The 17,867-nt window shown below is 36.0% G+C and overlaps 1 protein-coding gene across 11 annotated transcripts in view; it reads left to right on the forward strand.

Moving 5' to 3' along the window:
• The window catches only part of LOC123552875 (inositol 1,4,5-triphosphate receptor associated 1-like), a 146,435-nt gene that overhangs the window by 92,492 nt on the left and 36,076 nt on the right, over positions 1-17,867 (forward strand). For all 11 annotated transcript variants that reach the window (XM_053541169.1, XM_053541168.1, XM_053541170.1 and 8 more), the window contains one exon: positions 13,471-13,501. In XM_053541169.1, the coding sequence (XP_053397144.1) occupies positions 13,471-13,501 (31 nt within the window). The remainder of the gene's footprint in view (positions 1-13,470; positions 13,502-17,867) is intronic.

Genomic DNA, 17,867 nt, shown 5'->3' on the forward strand with positions numbered 1-17,867 from the left:
TCAGTGGCAATGCCTCACTAACTATGGTCTAAGAAACTTCTGCATGGCTATCCTATCTGCACAGTTTGTACTTTTTGCCCAGATTTCAGACAATTTCTTTGATTTGCCCCAATTCATGCATGTAATTTTATGACCATTTAATGGACATCAGTTAATCAAAAGCTGTTTATTCAGACAAGGTGCAAATTGATATGATCAGTGGCAAACTTCTCACCAAACTATGGTCTGAGAAACCACTAGGTGGGCCGGTGGTCTAGTGGTAACACGCTTGACTGTCAATCCAGAGGTCTGGGGTTCGAATCCCAGTCCAGGCGCTGGAAATTTCTGAGATGCTTTTGAGTGTCTCCCACCTAACTAGAGGCCTGTACTAGTTCTTCCCACGAAAGACGGCTTCATGTGTATCTGTGCTATTCACCAAGCACGTTAAAGAACCAGACTGTCTATTCGCAAAGAGCTAGGCTAAGTTAGCCGAACAGGCCTGTATCTAAAATGATTTCTCTGTATCTGTTATGGGGGCTTTATCTCACTCTGTCCCTCTGGTCAGATCACTCTGTGTCTGTACTGGTAGAGGATGAATTTCGCGCCCTGTGTGGCTGCGTTTAAAGCGCCTTTGAACGTGTTTATCATGAAAAGGGCGCTATATAAAATGTGGTATAATAATACTACTAATAATAATTGCATAGTAAGATACGCAGTACATCATGTTTCTCCAGTAAGTCTTACCTAGACTAGCCTCTAGACTGATTAAATAAAGAATTTGTCACAAAATTTCAACTTTTATAATTTTTCTCTTATTATGTCTCTCACGTACCACACAGTGGTGTGGGAGACATATTGATTAACTCCAGTCTGTCTGTCTGTCACAAAGCTTGTCTGCACTCTAAGTTAAACATTTCTCATCCGATCTTCACCAAACTTGAACAAAATGTGTTTGACCATAAGACCTAGGCCATGTTCGATAACTAGCCACATCTGTTCAGGCATTTTGGAGTTATGGCCCTTGAATTACCGGAAAATCAGCCTTTTTGCTCTTGTCCGCACTCTTAAGTCGAAAAAGAAGCGTAGTATAGGAGCTAGTCTAAGTCTTACCTAATTATATTTGAAATTCAGGTGGTTCAAACTACCTATGACTTGAATAAATTTCCATGGGCCGAGCAAGTTGGAGCACTTGAACAAAGTTGGACTGTACTTTATTTCGCTGAACAATCATTAAATTATATATAAATATTTATTGGTACATCTCAGTATCAAAACTTTCAAAACCGCAACATCTAAATTAAAGATACATGTTTTTTTCTTCAAAATTATATAAACTACGTAAATGATGTGAATCATAAGCATATTTCATTCTAAATTTTAACAGAAGTCGCTCATCTGACTTTGACTGTTTGACCTTGAATATAATTATGTATGATACACTGGATCATGAATTGTTACATCTGTGTTCAGTATAAACTAGTGGCCCCTAACAGAGACCAAGAGCCACCATTTGGACAAATTTGAGAGAAGATCCTACCAACTATACAATAATGCCACAGACAAAGTTTGATGAAGTTCCATGAAGTGGTTCACGAGAAGACTTTGTTTCAAGGTATTTCTAATTTTAACTCTAGTGGCCACTGAAAGGGGCAAACATCCCTACTTTGAACATACTTTAATGAGGACATTAAAATGACGCTTATACACAGCAAGTTTGATGAAGATCCATCAAGCAGTTCAAGAGAAAAAGGAGTTTAAAGGTAATTCTATTTTTAGCTCCAGCGGCCCCTAAAATGGTGCAACTGCCACCATTTGAATTACTTCTGCAGAAGACCTTATAATAATGCTTCAGACCAAGCTTGATGAAGATCCATCATGTGATTTTTGAGAAGTTGTTTTAAAAGTATTTCTATTTTTACAAGTTCCAAGTGGCCAATCTCCCAAATTTGTACAAATTTCAAAGACAATGTTATAATGTTGCAACAGAAAGGTTTGATTGAGATCAATGAAGAGGTTCATGAGAAGAAGTTGTATAAAGGGTTTCCTATTTTTAGCTGTAACTGCCCCTGGAAGCAGTAAAGTAGACCCATTTGAATTCTCTTGAAAAAAGGAACTTGCAAGAGTGCTGTAGACCAAGTTTAGTGTAATTCTGGCCTAGTTTCAAAGAAGATGTTAATGACACTTCTGGCCCATAGACTACAGGCCATGAAAGCGGGACCATCCACCTTATAACTCCACCTGACCCTAATAACTAATAACTTTACCTTGTATTGTCAGTGTATAGTCAGTCAAAACATGCCAGGCTCTCTTACATGGACAAGAGAAAACTTTTAGCAAACTGGAATCATTATTTAAACTTCTAACTAAATTCCTTTATGCAATACAAAGTTATGAGCACTTAAACATAAGTGTGGCAGATGGACAAGTGATCCCAATATATCGCTTGGTACTCTGTGTTACTAATCTTATTTATTTCCCCTAGGAAAATTGTCTTTATTACCATTGTATTGCCATAGCATTGTCAGTGTATGGTTAGTTTGTTTCCAGTTTAGTGCCAGTATATTGGTTCTTTTTTATTTATCTTTATTAATGTTTAATCAATGGAGTGGTGTTGGGGTAAACTCCATCGAATGTTCCAAGTGCAGACATTGGGTTCACAAGAAGTGCAGTGGCATCATTGGAAGACTGAGCGCCAATCCATCATACGTATGTCCTAGATGCTGTGGCCAGGCAAGGCCAATTGATGGTAGACCAGTCACTCAAGTAGATGTGGATGGTACTCTGCTTGACGTGGAAGCCGGTTTCTGCTATCTTGGCGACATGCTGTGTGCTGGTGGAGGCTGTGAACTTGCCATCATTTCCAGATGTTGTACTGCCTGGGGAAAGTTCAAGAAACTCCTGCCAATTCTGACTTCCAAGCATGTATCCCTCAAGACTCGTGGAAAAGTGTTCAATGCATGTGTCCGTTCTGCCCTACTGCATGGTAGTGAAACGTGGGCGCCTTCTGCTCCAGATTTACAGCGGCTCCGTCGAAACGACAGGTCAATGATCCGATGGATCTGTGGCATCAAACCCAATGACGACGTACCCATAGCAGCACTGTACGCAAAGCTGGGGTTACAGGAGGTGACAGAGGCTATTCGTACCAGACGCCTGAGGTGGTATGGCCATGTCATTCGTGCATCCTCATGCATCAACTCGATCTTGAGTATGTCCATACCAAACTCCAAAGGACGTGGGAGACCTAAAAAGACCTGGTTGGAATGTGTCAAGCGGGACTTGAAGGCTTACAACCTTGACAGCTTTGACCCACATGACAGAGAAGCATGGAGACTGGGTGTTAAACAATCTAGCCACCTGCTGCCTACCCTAGTTACTGGGACACCCGCAGCAGTCGACAAATAAACACAGGATATGATGAATGATGATGGATATTAATGTGCAGTACAGTCCGAGACTTAAAACCTTCGTTTGCTTGTGAGTCAATTTTATTTTACAGGGTAGTGAAAATACATGACTTTTAAATTTTCTGTATCTGTTTAGCACAAATAGTTGTTGAGGACAAAATCTGTGTTACAGTGAAAACAAATAACTGTAAAATGATGAAAAAGTACCTTTACAATGTGCCCAGCAATGCTGGAAAACTAAAACTGAAAATAATTTTGGAGGGAAAAAATCCAGTACTCGGCCATTTTTATAAGGTGTCTTGTAATATTTGTTTTGTTGTGAAAATTGCTAAGATGGATATATTGCCAGTGTGTAACCAGTGTATTGTCAGTATCTGCTCTGAGTAAATTCATATCCAATGTATGGTCAGACCGACAAAAAATCCATACCATATTGACACTTACGTATTTTTTTATAATTCCAGTGTGTTGCCATATCAGTTAGATTATAGAAATTATGTTTTTTATTTCCAGTTTCTTGCCATTTTCCTGCCAGATTTCTTCCAGACACTGGAAACAAGCTGACAATATTTTTGGTGTGTTTACATGCTGATTGTTATGTGCCAGTTTATTGTCATATAGTTGGCAGGTTGCGCCCAGAAACTGGTAATAATATGGAAATAGTGCCCATGTTATTTTCAGCTAACCTTTTTTTCTTGGAAGTTTTTTCCCATATAGGAGTCAGATTATTTCCAGTTACCTTTTTTTTGACAGACTGTTTCCAGATCATTGACAGTTACCTTGCAGCTTAATGCCAGCCTGTTTCCATATTTCATTTTCGTAAGGGAAAGGCAGAATCACTAGCCGCCAGGAGGCTAAGGGTAAAGGGTACTGCTGTGGTTCTAAAATAGAAGCCTTTCTTTTGTGATAAAACTAACGAGCATGTTTGTGGAAGGTACTGGCAGACAGACATACCCAGGGTTCTGCCTTGTACCGGAAATGGTTTTTGCAATGTACCCTAGGGCTCATACTCTACCATTACAGCTGTAAGAAATATTAGATTTGGATGAACTAAACAACAAAGCCTATAAAATCGAAAATGTTATCTTTGTGACAATTGCATGGTTTACTATGATGTTGTTAAAGATGATGGAGTTAAACTATCTCAGTTTTATGGCAGTTTCATGTTGAAAACTGTTTAAAGTACACTAAGTGGGAAAATAACCCATTAGAACAAATATTTTGAATATACATGATTTAACTCCCTTACAAGTGTGTGTGTGTGTGTTTGTGTTTGTTTCACCTGTAATAAATAATGAACGTAGGTTTTGAACCAAAGTGAGATCTATTATGCTGAAATTATCTTCATTACAGTGACACTGTAAAACTTTTATTACTTTATTTCAAGCATGTGATTGATAACAGCTGAGGCTATTATAGAGCTTAATAGTAAAATTCAACATTTTGTATCCAGTATAAATAAAAGTATAGGGTAAGTATATTATAGGAGGGTTGTTATGAGATACTGTAATGCATTGAAATCTGATTTCATTGTGACAATGTTCATAAATCTTCCCATGGTTTAACAAAGGTTTGAATATTGAAGGTGTATAGTATAATTCAGCAGTTTTAGCGATATTAAGATGGGATCCAAATTAGACCTTAAAAGTTTGGTGCTTAGATTTAAGGCTGCTCCAAGGTTTGTGTTGCTTTTGATAATATCTTTTTTTGTATCACAGTCACATGATAGACTACCTATCATTTGTTAATCAACAACACTATGTGAAAGGATAGGAAAAATAGTTTTCGTTATAATCAGAGGACTAGCTTGGTGTCAGCTGCAGAGTTTTGTTATGTTTTGCCTTGACTGCAGTTTGCGTATAGGATCATTGAGGTCATAATTTTGACTTGGCTGAAATATGTCATCCTTTAGTTGGTCTTTAAATTATGTTAACCCTCGTTATGCTTGACATGATTTATTCTGCCTTTGCGAACAGTGTAGATTTTGATCAGCCTGCACGTCTGTGCAGTCTGCACTGTTTGCCATTCAGTCAGTATCTTTTTGGTAAGCACTCCTTTTAACAGTCAATGGTGCTGTCCAGGTTGAAAGATGGACAAGTTTATTATAGAAATTTAGCCGGGTAAGGTTAACCTATATTACGTTCATGTTCTTGCAAGTTAGATAAAGTCAAAATTGCTTTGATGTTAAATTTTGTTTCTGAAATTATATCCAGTACCAATATTTCATGGAAGAGAGATAACTTTAAATTGTTACTTTGACAAGAATATTGGGAGTACTGTCCCTTGAAACAATTATTTTCTAGGTAGTTTTCCTTCAGTATGTAGTTATAGTCCTTGATTTGATTCATATCTTACAAATTCAAAAGATAAAAAAAGTAATAGAATTGTAAAAATACTCCCTATTATTTGTGAAAGGGTTTAACCAAGCTTGGGTGTAATCATCTTACATTTAATCAAGACTTAAAATATGATTACCTTCTCTAATGACAGAAGGGAGTCTGTAAAAGTGCTTTATCAACCTGATCTGTATATTGCAAAGATAAACTTTTCCCCACCTAATGTGAAGTTATCTGTCAGATTTCGACTTGTGTTTATAATTTCTCCCTACAGGTATCTTTATTAATTCTCAGGTACCCATTAGTTGAACTTCTGTATTTTCTTGCTTGCCCATTACTCGGTAATTCTGTTTTTCCTGGTCTGCATTTAGGAGTTTGTATTGGTATCACAGAAAATTGCCAAACCTTTGCTAGTATGTTATGTAACAACTCTGTATTCTTTAAATCATTTTGCACTCCTCACACATTGTGAATTAGAAAATGCTGATATGTATGTCTGTATGACTTTAAGGTTTTTTTATGAGTAATGCTCAGTTTTCTTTAGGGAAATTAACCTTTTATGCTTCTTCAGTTTTATTATATAGTATGACATTGTGACTTCAGTTTATTAACTACAGTTGACAGTGTTTCAGGGTAATAGGTATAACTAGTTACCTTTAACATTATCTTAATTATGATCAGATAGGACAATTACATGCCTGATTTCTAGAGAAGAATCAAGGCAAAATTGAACCCAATTACCATCTTATCTTTCTTTATCTGGTAGAGATTGGATGGACAATTTATATGCAATTTATAGAGATAGAGATTCTGGAGACAAACCTAAGATTTATGATCAGTTCTTGTTTTTTTCACATACAGAATTTTACTTCACTAAAATATTTTCAAACAACTTGGTTTGAGTGATAATTTATTACTGGATGGAATGTAACTTAGCCGAAGATCATATTATAGAGGCGAGATATGTTACAGCTAGTTATTAGGTGGATAGTGGTTTACAATTTTGAACCATTACTTACTTATGCATTTGGCATCATTAAACAAAGTGCTGTGACAATACCATACCAATGTAAATCCATCCTCAAATTCTTCCTAGAATTGTTTGTTGAAAATTTCAGAATCATTAATGAGCCACGCCATGAGAAAACCAACATAGTGGGTTTGCGACCAGCATGGATCCAGACCAGCCTGCGCATCCGTGCAGTCTGTTCAGGATCCATGCTGTTTGCTTTCAAAGCCTATAGTAATTAGAGAAACTGTTAGCGAACAGCATGGATCCTGACCAGACTGCACTGATGCGCAGGCTGGTCTGGATCCATGCTGGTCACAAACCCACTATGTTGGTTTTCTCATGGCACGGCTCATTTAGTTTATGAAACAAAGCTCTTAATTTAGTTTAAACAAATTTATTTTAGCTCGATTATGATGAAAGCTTATAATAGAGCTTATTTGAATCCCTTTCTAGTCAGCTTCCAGGAAAAACCAGTTTTGTTGTCATATGAGAAAGCATAGTTGCAACCCCAGTGGAGCTCGAACCCATAACCTATGGGTTGAGTGGCTAATACTTTAACTACAAGACCACCGGTCAGTGTTTACTTATATCATGTATAATTATATATAAAAATGTCATGTTCCAGTCAAGGTGAAACAGTTTTAAGACTTGTCTCACATTGACATTCACTCAGATGACCCAGGATAAGCAGTTTGACTGAATGGAAACTCATCTAACCAAAAACATGTTGTAAACAAAAACAATTAGATATTACATAGATGAAAAATGAATATGTGTGTAAGAAAACTGCATTGTGAAAAACACATTGGCAGTAGTAAAAGCCAACCCACTCCGTACTGAATTGGACATATGGTTCAGCACCCAGTCTGACTAAAGTACATCTCCTATTATGCTACGCATAGGATCTGAGAACGACCTATTCATAGCCTCGTTCTGACGACCCTTTCGCTAGCCAATCAGAGCTTAACTTACAACATCTTGCAAATCTACCTGTAGCCTTGACTTTTGATATTAATAATTCTTATGTCATATTGTGTCAGATAGCCGGTTAGCTCAGTCAGTAGGCCATTTGCTTTGTAAGCAAGGGGTCCCGGGTTCGAACCCTGGAATGACTGCACATTTTTCTTACTCTTTGACATTCGAACAAGTTGTCTGATTGGTTAAAATAAAAATAGCAATACTGGAAATCCAAAATATACAGAAGACGTATGTGAATGGGTTGTTCTCAGATCTTCGTTTAGAAGATCAAGTACTTTAGTCAGATTGGTTCAGCACCCTGACTTCACGACAGACATAGCCAATTTTTTTTTTGTCGGAGAGGTCTGACTGTCTGACAGGATTTCGCCAAGACTGAATATCTGATTGATTTCCTCTGACAATAATGTAGCAACCAATTTCTGCCATCTTTTAAGAACATCATTTGTATGGAGGAGGCCCTATATGGATCCAAACATTGATCAAATTTAATTTATAAATGATTTTAACCTTTAGCATGCTAGATAAATTGTCGTCTGCTGGAAATGTCGTCTGCTAAAATTGTAAAGTTCATTCAATTTGCTCCAAAATTGGAAGAAATATTGTCAGAGTAGCAAACAGCTTGGAACCTGATCAGACGCCGATTTAATCGGCGTCTGATCTGGTTCCAAGCTGTTTGCAAAGGCTGTTAAATTCGCCTGCAGCAGGCTAAGGGTTAAGAAGTTCAGTTTTAATAAACCTAACAGAATTAAATACTGAATGGATGGGTTTAGAACTAAAAGAAGAAAGATAACATTGTGACTTCAAAACTTTAATGTGAAAAATTCTAAAGTTGTGCTGAATCAATGTTGTCATCAGGAATGTCTTTAGAACTGTGTTTTAGTAGCAGACTTGTTTGGATTTTGTGACAGTGTCTGGGCTATTACCAATGAAATTTCATTAGAAGAGGTCTGGTATTGATTCCTCAGGCACTTGGTAATTGACTATGTAGGAATCCCATGGTGACATTGTTAACAAGAATCTGCCAGGATGGATTTAGATTAGTACTGTCAATTTTTTCCCTACTTTTCTCAGTAAATTTAGACAGTTTATAGTGTTCTGTGGTATTGTCTGGGGACTGTATTTGTTTAAATTAATCACATTTTTATTGGCTTCTTAACTCCAGTTGAATTTATCCCAGGAGAGTAGAGGGAAACAGTTCTTGAAACATGGATAAGCTAGTCTGTAAGCTGCACAGAAATAACTATTTTCGTTGAAGCAGTGATATTGGGACAGTCTAATATAATCTGTTTGATTGTGAGACATGAAGTTGTAAAGTGACAATTGCAATTTCACTTTCTTCAATTGTTGGACTATTATATTGTATTTATGGCACCTTTAACAAAAGTCATTTCAACAACTTGATAATGTATCAATTCAGGAATAGATGTGATGTGAAGAGTTTAAAACTGTGTTATTTAATAAAGTTGAACTTTGATTTTCATTTGGATTTTCATTATGTGTATGTGGGTGGATTATAAATAATAAGTTAACAGTTAATGATTTTATTAAATGAATAAATGATATCTTAGAAAGGTTGATTCAGGAAAATTTGTTTGATTTTCACGGTACTTATCCTTTTGTTAACATAAATGAATGCTGTTAAGTTTATAGCAAACTGATGAATATATTAGTCATTTTGATAGAATGTTAAAAAAAAGTATCATCCTTGAAATTTTTAAATTCATATACTATGTTAATTGCTTTTTGCTCAGTTAACATATTTTTTCTCCTGTGTATTAATAAATCATTTTTTTATTATTTTTTTTTGGAAATAGTTGAAAAATGGATCATATTCTCACGTCTAAATCATATTATATTGGTTTATCTGAGGATTCTTCATTAACTGGATCTGTAACAACATGCCTGTAACAAACCTAGAATAATTCAAACACTATCAAGGCATGTTTTGTGAATAGGGTAAAGGTTTTATTTTATGAGTATTGATCGGTAATGATTTCAGAATGGCAGTAGATTTTCGGTTTATTATACCCTGTCATTTGGTGAATTGGTTTTCTCTCTCTATACAGCGGTTTCTTGTGGATTCTGTTGCTTTAAATGAGAAGAATGGATGCTGGTTCTTTTTCTTTCTTTTTTTTTTAGATAATTTGTAATATTTTGGATAAATTAGGTATAGAGTAAGAAGACAACAGAACTTATTTATGTGTGTATGATTGAAATAAATATTTGACAAAACTGAAGAATGAGCTGAAGTTAAAAATATTTTGAGTCAGCCATCTCTTTATAAACTGGTAAAAGAAATCTTCAAGGTAACCATTTTCCTGGATAAAAATTATTAATTTAAAGGATTAATTGACTTTTCGATCGGGGCTGCAGGATGACTAAAATGGCATTTGCTCAGGTGGTGATGGAAGCAGTTAGAGCTCGTAAAGGGTAAGCTTAAATCTTGTGGTGTTAAAGTCTTCATATTTGTTTTAGCTCCTTTATCATAAAACGAAATTTTATTAAGTCTGTGAAACAGTTAAAATGTTTTGCTTATTGAGAAGTTGCAGCAGTTAATTTTTAAAAAGAGGGAAATAGATACATAGTGAATACAGAAATATTGTAAAGGCATTGTGTCTTCCAGGGAACATTTAAGCTGACTTTAAGTTGTTAAGGAAAGATGCCAGTCACTGATGCATACTATCTGGTCAATACTTTTGCTCAAGGCCAAGGGCATTTCCTGGGCAAAGGTTTTGCAGTCTGACAGTTACTGTAATGCCCAAGAATTTTTGGAAGTGCCTTAATGATACAGAATAATTTTTAGTCTGGCTACCGACTAGATAATCTTTTTTTTTTTTTAGAAAAAAAAAAAAATTCTTTTATATTTTCTGATTTCATCAGTCTTGGCTCTGATTACGTATGTTTTGAGAAGAAAAGGGACATAATTATACAAAATTCGAATAGCCCTGTGAACAAAACATACCATCAGAACACAGACTAAATAATTTTATGAGATACTATTTCAGATTTCCTGGAGCTTGTAGTGTAATTTCTGTCATCTGAAATCCTGCATTAACTGTTGTTTATGTCTGTAAATGGTCAGAATAGAATACTAGATATTTTTATAGCTTGGCCAGAACTGCCATTTCCCTTCATCATTACAGCTGGTGTCTGTAAGATTTAATAACATTTATTACTTTGATTTTCTGTCAAGATACTGCAAGAATCTACTGATTTTCCATCAAGATACTGCAAGAATCTACTTCAGTGCTAGGTTTGATTTTTGTAAGATAGTGAATATTGTGTAGATGCTATCAGCAGCTGACCACTGAGGAGAATTGTATCTTTAGAAGAAATTATTTTGAGAATATTTTCACACAGTAAATAAACCTACCTAGTCAAATGTGATATAGTTCTTCGTCTTCGAGGATGTATTTGGAACCAAAAGCTTCTGTGATAGATGCAGAAGAGCTTGTCTTTTGTTAACAGTTGCAATGCCTGAATATTCAGGGCATGGAACTGATATATACAGTCAGTATGTATCTTTTGCACAAGACATGCGATTACTGTCAAGTGACATAAAAAGTCAGCATGTGTCTGATGCACAAGGCATGTGAGCTAATCTAGGCATGTGACTGCTGTCAAGTGACACAAAGAGTCATTTCACAAGACACGTGACTGCTGTCAAGAGACAGAAAAAGTCAGTATGTATCTTTTGCACAAGACATGTGGCTGCTGTCAAGAAGAATTAAGATTCAGTATGTGTTTGTTGGACAAGACATGTGACTGCTGTCAAAAGATATAAAAAGTATGTGTCTGTTGCACAAGACAATTATTTATGACTGCTGTCAAAAGACATAAAAAGTATGTGTCTGTTGCACAAGACATATGACTGCTTTCAAAAGATGTAAAAAGTATGTGTCTGTTGCACAAGACATATGACTGCTGTCAAAAGACATAAAAAGTATGTGTCTGTTGCACAAAACATATGGCTCCTGTAAAGATGTACAGAGTGGGAACATACTGCTGTTCCATAAGACATGTGGCTGCTGTCAAGAAACATAGAGTTAGTAAATGTTTGTTGCATAAGACATGCGGTTGTTGTCAAGAGATATAGAGTGAGTTACATGTGTCCATTGCACAACACATGGGGCTGCTGTAAAGAGACATAAAGAGTCAGTATTCTGTCTGTTGAGTTTTTAAAGGTGGTTATTGTTCAAAACTTTAAGATACGATCATTTATACATACTTATGTTAGATTTTCACTGGTTTTTTTTTTGTTTGTTTTTTTTGAGAGTTTGGTTTTCTTATCCTGTTTGCCCAGCCAAGATAGAGTTATTGTAGTATATGTGTAAATTTGATAAATGTACTCTATACTGTGTTGGTGTGCTGTAAAACCCAAATAAATAAATAAATAAACTTAGCCTAGGGAGTGATTTGAATATAAGAACTATTGCATTACATTTGTAAAAGATTTGCTTGAACAACTGACCAGTCTATTGTTACAACACTAAATTTTGCCAGCATAAATCAAAACTTGAAGAAAAATGTCTGAATGTCTATTTTTGATGTCATGTATAGCAAAACTTCCAGAAAATGGTAAAATCTATTGGCCTCCTGACCTTGGGCAGTAGTTTTGGCTATTGACTGGCAACCATTGAGTTAAGTGCATACTGCTGAATAGAGGAATGATATCTATGAAATTTACAGGGCATGTTATATAAAGACATTTTGTTGAGCTGGGCTATATCAATATTGCCTGAGGTTTGTTACTGGGGTACAACATCGGCGGCTACATCAGTATTGCCTGAGGTTTGTTACTTGGGTACAGCATCGGCTATATCAGTATTGCCTGAGGTTTGTTACTGGGGTACTACATCGGCTATATCAGTATTGCCTGAGGTTTGTTACTGGGGTACAACATCGGCTATATCGGTATTGCCTGAGGTTTGTAACTGGGGTACAACATCGGCTATATCGGTATTGCCTGAGGTTTGTTACTGGGGTACAACATCAGCTATATCGGTATTGTCTGAGGTTTGTTACTGCAGTACAACATCGGCTATATCATTATTGCCTGAGGTTTGTTACTGGGGTACAGCATAGGCTATATCAGTATTGCCTGAGGTTTGTTACTGGGGTACAACATCGGCTATATCAATATTGTCTGAGGTTTGTTACTGGGGTACAGCATCGGCTATATCAATATTGCCTGAGGTTTGTGATTGGGGTACAGCATCGGCTATATCAGTATTGCCTGAGGTTTGTTACTGGGGTACAGCATCGGCTATATCAGTATTGCCTGAGGTTTGTTACTGGGGTACAGTATCGGCTATATCAATATTGCCTGAGGTTTGTTACTGGGGTATCAATATTGACTGAGGTTTTTTACTTGGGTACAACATCGGCTATATCAGTATTGCCTGAAGTTTGTTACTGGGGTACAACATCGGCTATATCAATATTGCCTGAGGTTTGTTACTGGGGTACAGCATCGGCTATATCAGTATTGCCTGAGGTTTGTTACTGGGGTACAGCATCGGCTATATCAGTATTGCCTGAGGTTTGTTACTGGGGTACAACATCGGCTATATCAATATTGCCTGAGGTTTGTTACTGGGGTACAACATCTTGTAAGGTTATGACAGGTGTGCTGATGTACTGAACCTGGAGTTCTCACAGCACATGTTGAAAGTTAAGAGCTTGCTGTTAACTTTATCATTTACATAACAACTATACCTAAACACTTTATTACCAAATTGTTCTTTGTATGTTTCAGTTCAGAGGAACTCTCAGACCAAGAGATAGAGGTATGTAATAAATAAATTTCTCTATCAATACATAGTCTGCCTTCCTCAGTCAATAAAATTACTATCACTGCTCTCTCATGTATCTAGCCCGCCCGCTTAGCTCAGTAGGTAGAGCGTCGGTCTACGGATCGCGGGGTCGTGAGTTCGATCCTCGGGCTGGGCGTATGTTCTCCGTGACTATTTGATAAACGACATTGTGTCTGAAATCATTAGTCCTCCACCTCTGATTCATGTGGGGAAGTTGGCAGTTACTTGCGGAGAACAGGTTTCACACTGGCCATAGCTTTATCAGATCAAGTGGTTCCAACGTTGTTTGAGCGGTGAATTTTACGCCGATCAGATGGAGAAATATGGCCGATACTACAAATTTCCGGTATTGTAAGTATGATTTAAAGGAATTTCTATCCGTTAAATAATGAATCAAATGAAAACGATGGGTGCACCTGGAGCGCAAATGTGTCTATGTTTAAGCACATGTGTCCATTTAGCTGAGATTTGTGCCGTTTATTCAAACACTTCTGTACAGTCCGGGCGGGGAAGGAGATTTTGACAGTTTTTGACCATATCGCCTCAAATATAGTGTTTATCGGGAACAAGTAACTGTTAAAACACTTTTTATGTAAAGGACTACCTCTTTAAACAAAGCGTTTATATTTCATAGAATATTTCAGGGTTGTTTCTGAAAAATCGCCCGAAAACCTTATGCAACGCCGTTTCGAGTGGGTCGCTATGCAACGCAATCAAGTGGATACCGTTCTGTGTCTTACTTGCGAAGTCTTATCCGTCTTCAAAACAGTCATTAAAGCCTAACAATGAATAAATTTTAGAGAGTTTTAATCATTATAATGATCTCACCATTTCTAATATATTGTACTTTTACATTTTTATGCTCGCTTAACATTTAACATATTTTTGCGAACATTGTCAAAAACATCAACACAAAAACATAAAGCAAGGATGAACATCGAACAATATCATTAAGTAAATAATAGTAATAGTTCGTAAAAACAAGAACCAGTACACGGATATTTATCTCCTCCACGAATGGTACTGAACAGCATACCAAAAGCGGGTTGACTCTTTAAATCAGTATAGTTACAGTTGGTTACTTTTTAGTCTCTTAAAACCAATACATTGCGATTTCATTACTGATTTGTTGTGCATTTAATCTGTTCATACAAAATAAATAAAATTTGGTCCATGATAAAAGTATTGATTAGTTGTTTGTACATATCTTCATTCATATTCCTGGTGTAGCGTTCATTTATTTTCAGAGAGATAAATCACAGAGAACGTTAAAATTGGCCAGGAAAAAGGCAAGATTTTATTTGTCCTCAGTAAAACAGAAACGACGTAATAAACCTCTATGGTCGCCTTTCAAAAACAAAAATACGAATGAAATACAGACACCAATGAAAGAAAATAAACGGACTAGCAATACTAAGAGAGACGTGTCACAGTTGTACTATTTAACTGTCTCTAACTAAAAAAGAAAAGCGATGTTTGCCAACGGGTACTTATTCGATTTGATAAGAGTTAGAAATATTGTAAAATAATGTATCTTTTGCTTCAGAAAGTTGTCGCCTTGTCGCTTGCAATGTCAAAAAAATCTGTCTCTTCCTCTGTTAATTCTTCAAACATTTCATCAGATAAAACTCTTTCTTCTAATATCTTATTCAGAACAGGTTTTTTCTTGATATTTTGGTGCTTGAAGTTGGAGTTAGCAGTCTTTTCGTTTTTTGTGTGTGTGTGTTTTTTTTATTTCACTTTGAGGACATGGAGCAAACGCTCTAAATCGTTTGCTTGGTGAAACGTCTCTATTAGTATTACTGGTCCGTTTTTTTTTCATTGGTGTCTGTATTTCATTCGTATTTTCATTTTTTGAACGGCGACCATAAAGTTTTATTACGTCGTTTCTGTTTTATGGAAGTCAAATAAAATCTTGTCTTTTCCCTAGCCAATTTTAACGTTCTCTGTGATTTATCTCTCTGAAAATAAATGAACGTTTCACCAGGTATATGAATGAAAATATATACAAACAACTAATCAATACTTTTATCATGGACCAAATTTTATTTATTTTGTATGAACAGCTTAATTGACAACAAATCAGTAATGAAATCGCCATGTATTGGTTTTAAGGGACTAAAAGTAACCAACGTTAACTATACTGATTGAAAGAGTCAACCCGCTTTTGGTATGCTGTCCAGTACCATTCGTGGAGGAGATAAATATCCTTGAACTGGTTCTTGTTTTTACGAACTATTACTATTATTTACTTAATGATATTGTTCGATGTTCATCCTTGCTTTATGTTTTTGTGTTGATGTTTTTGACAATGTCCGCAAAAATATGTTAAATGTTAAGCGAGCATAAAAATGTAAAAGTACAATATATTAGAAATGGTTGGATCATTATAATGATATAAAACTCTCTAAATTTATTCATTGTTAGGCTTTAATGACTGTTTTTAAGATGGATAAGACTTCGCAAGTAAGACACAGAACGGTATCCACTTGATTGCGTTGCATAGCGACCCACTCGAAACGGCGTTGCATTAGGTTTTCGGGCGATTTTTCAGAAACAATCCTGAATAATTCTATGAAAATATAAACGCTTTGTTTTAAGAGGTAGCCCTTTACATAAAAAGCATTTTAACAGTTACTTGTTCCCGATAAACACTATATTTGAGGCGATATGGTCAAAAACTGTCAAAAATCTCCTTCCCCCGCCGGACTGTACAGAAGTGTTTGAATAAACGGCACAAATCTCAGCTAAATGGACACATGTGCTAAAACATAGACACATTTGCGCTCCAGGTGCACCCATCGTTTTCATTTGATTCGTTATTTAACGGATAGAAATTCCTTTAAATCATACTTACAATACCGGAAATTTGTAGTATCGGCCATATTTCTCCATCTGATCGGCGTAAAATTCACCGCTCAAACAACGTTGGAACCACTTGATCTGATAAAGCTATGGCCAGTGTGGGTTTGTACTGGTACAGAATCCAGGAACACTGGTTAGGTTAACTGCCCGCCGTTACATGACTGAAATACTGTTGAAAAACGGCGTTAAACCCAAAACAAACAAACAAATCTCTCATGTATCTAGAGTTGCTTAAATTAGCAACTTTCACACATACTGATACTATTAACGAGAATTGACATGTATATTGTTACATATATAGACTGGTATTAGATAAAATCTGCATCCTGGCTTATTCAGTACAGTCTGGATCTTAAATGTAATTTGTTCAGTAGTTTGTCCCTAGTTTAGACTGTGCCATTTTTCCAGGAAAATGTGTTACATCATTAAAACCCATTGATTTACCATTTCCCAATACAGTTTAAGGCCAGGCAATGATATTTATGTGATCCTGTCAGGCTATGGCAGTCTGTAACACTATCGTAGCTAAAATTGTGCCATACTCATAGAAGAAAATTAAGTTGTTTTGTTTTCATGTTTAGGTAGAGTAAAATATTTCATATAACTACACAACACCACCCTGAAACCCATTCCAATCTTTTTTTTTCAGTCCAGGCCAAAAGTAAATTTATATAGAAGTGGGTAGGCTAAGTTATATTCACTTGTCCATCCATAGGCCATTTGTCGATCTGATTTCTGAGACATAAAAGTACAGTTATTCAAAAAACACAGTTGCTTGTTTATGGAGATTTAACTTTTAATTGGTGAGTTTTTACATAGTGTGATGGGTTGAAGGGGAGGGATTTCCTAGTTTGGAAAATTTACTCTTCAAGTTTGTACAGTCTCTTTGTTTGTGGCCCAGTTTCATGTGACATTAACCTTGACCTTGGTTGTTAATGATTTATGTAAGACAAAAATTATAGTTATATATCCCTTCTGTATACTAGGTTGTAGGTGGCATATTATTGTCACCTTGATTTATTGCCCACCTTTATGAAAATTTACAGCTCTTTTATCTGCACATTTATGTAGATCAAACAATATACTTGAAGGGAAACTTCCTCGTTTTATGACTTTAACACAAACAAACTACTAAACACTAGCTGTACATGTTATTCATGAATAAAACTATTATTTCTAGATAGATCCCTGTATGGGATGAAATTTTTTGATAACAAATAAAGTTGGTTGTTAATGTTTTCAACAGAATATTTTAAGATTTAGAAGTTTTCAAAAAGTATGAATATACAGATAATGTCTTTCTTTGAAATCGAGAAAAACACTTCCGAAGGGATCATATTTTAAGTCTCCGGTTGCAGATGAGATTATCTCATTTTGTACAAAGTGGCTAGATTGTGTTATAGTTCACCTGAGCACAAAGTGCTCAAGGTGAGCTATTGACCTATTGTGCGTATGTTTTGAGACGACAAAGGAC

The sequence above is a fragment of the Mercenaria mercenaria genome, chromosome 4 (assembly GCF_021730395.1).
Source record: "Mercenaria mercenaria strain notata chromosome 4, MADL_Memer_1, whole genome shotgun sequence".
In the NCBI taxonomy this organism is placed as follows: domain Eukaryota; kingdom Metazoa; phylum Mollusca; class Bivalvia; order Venerida; family Veneridae; genus Mercenaria; species Mercenaria mercenaria.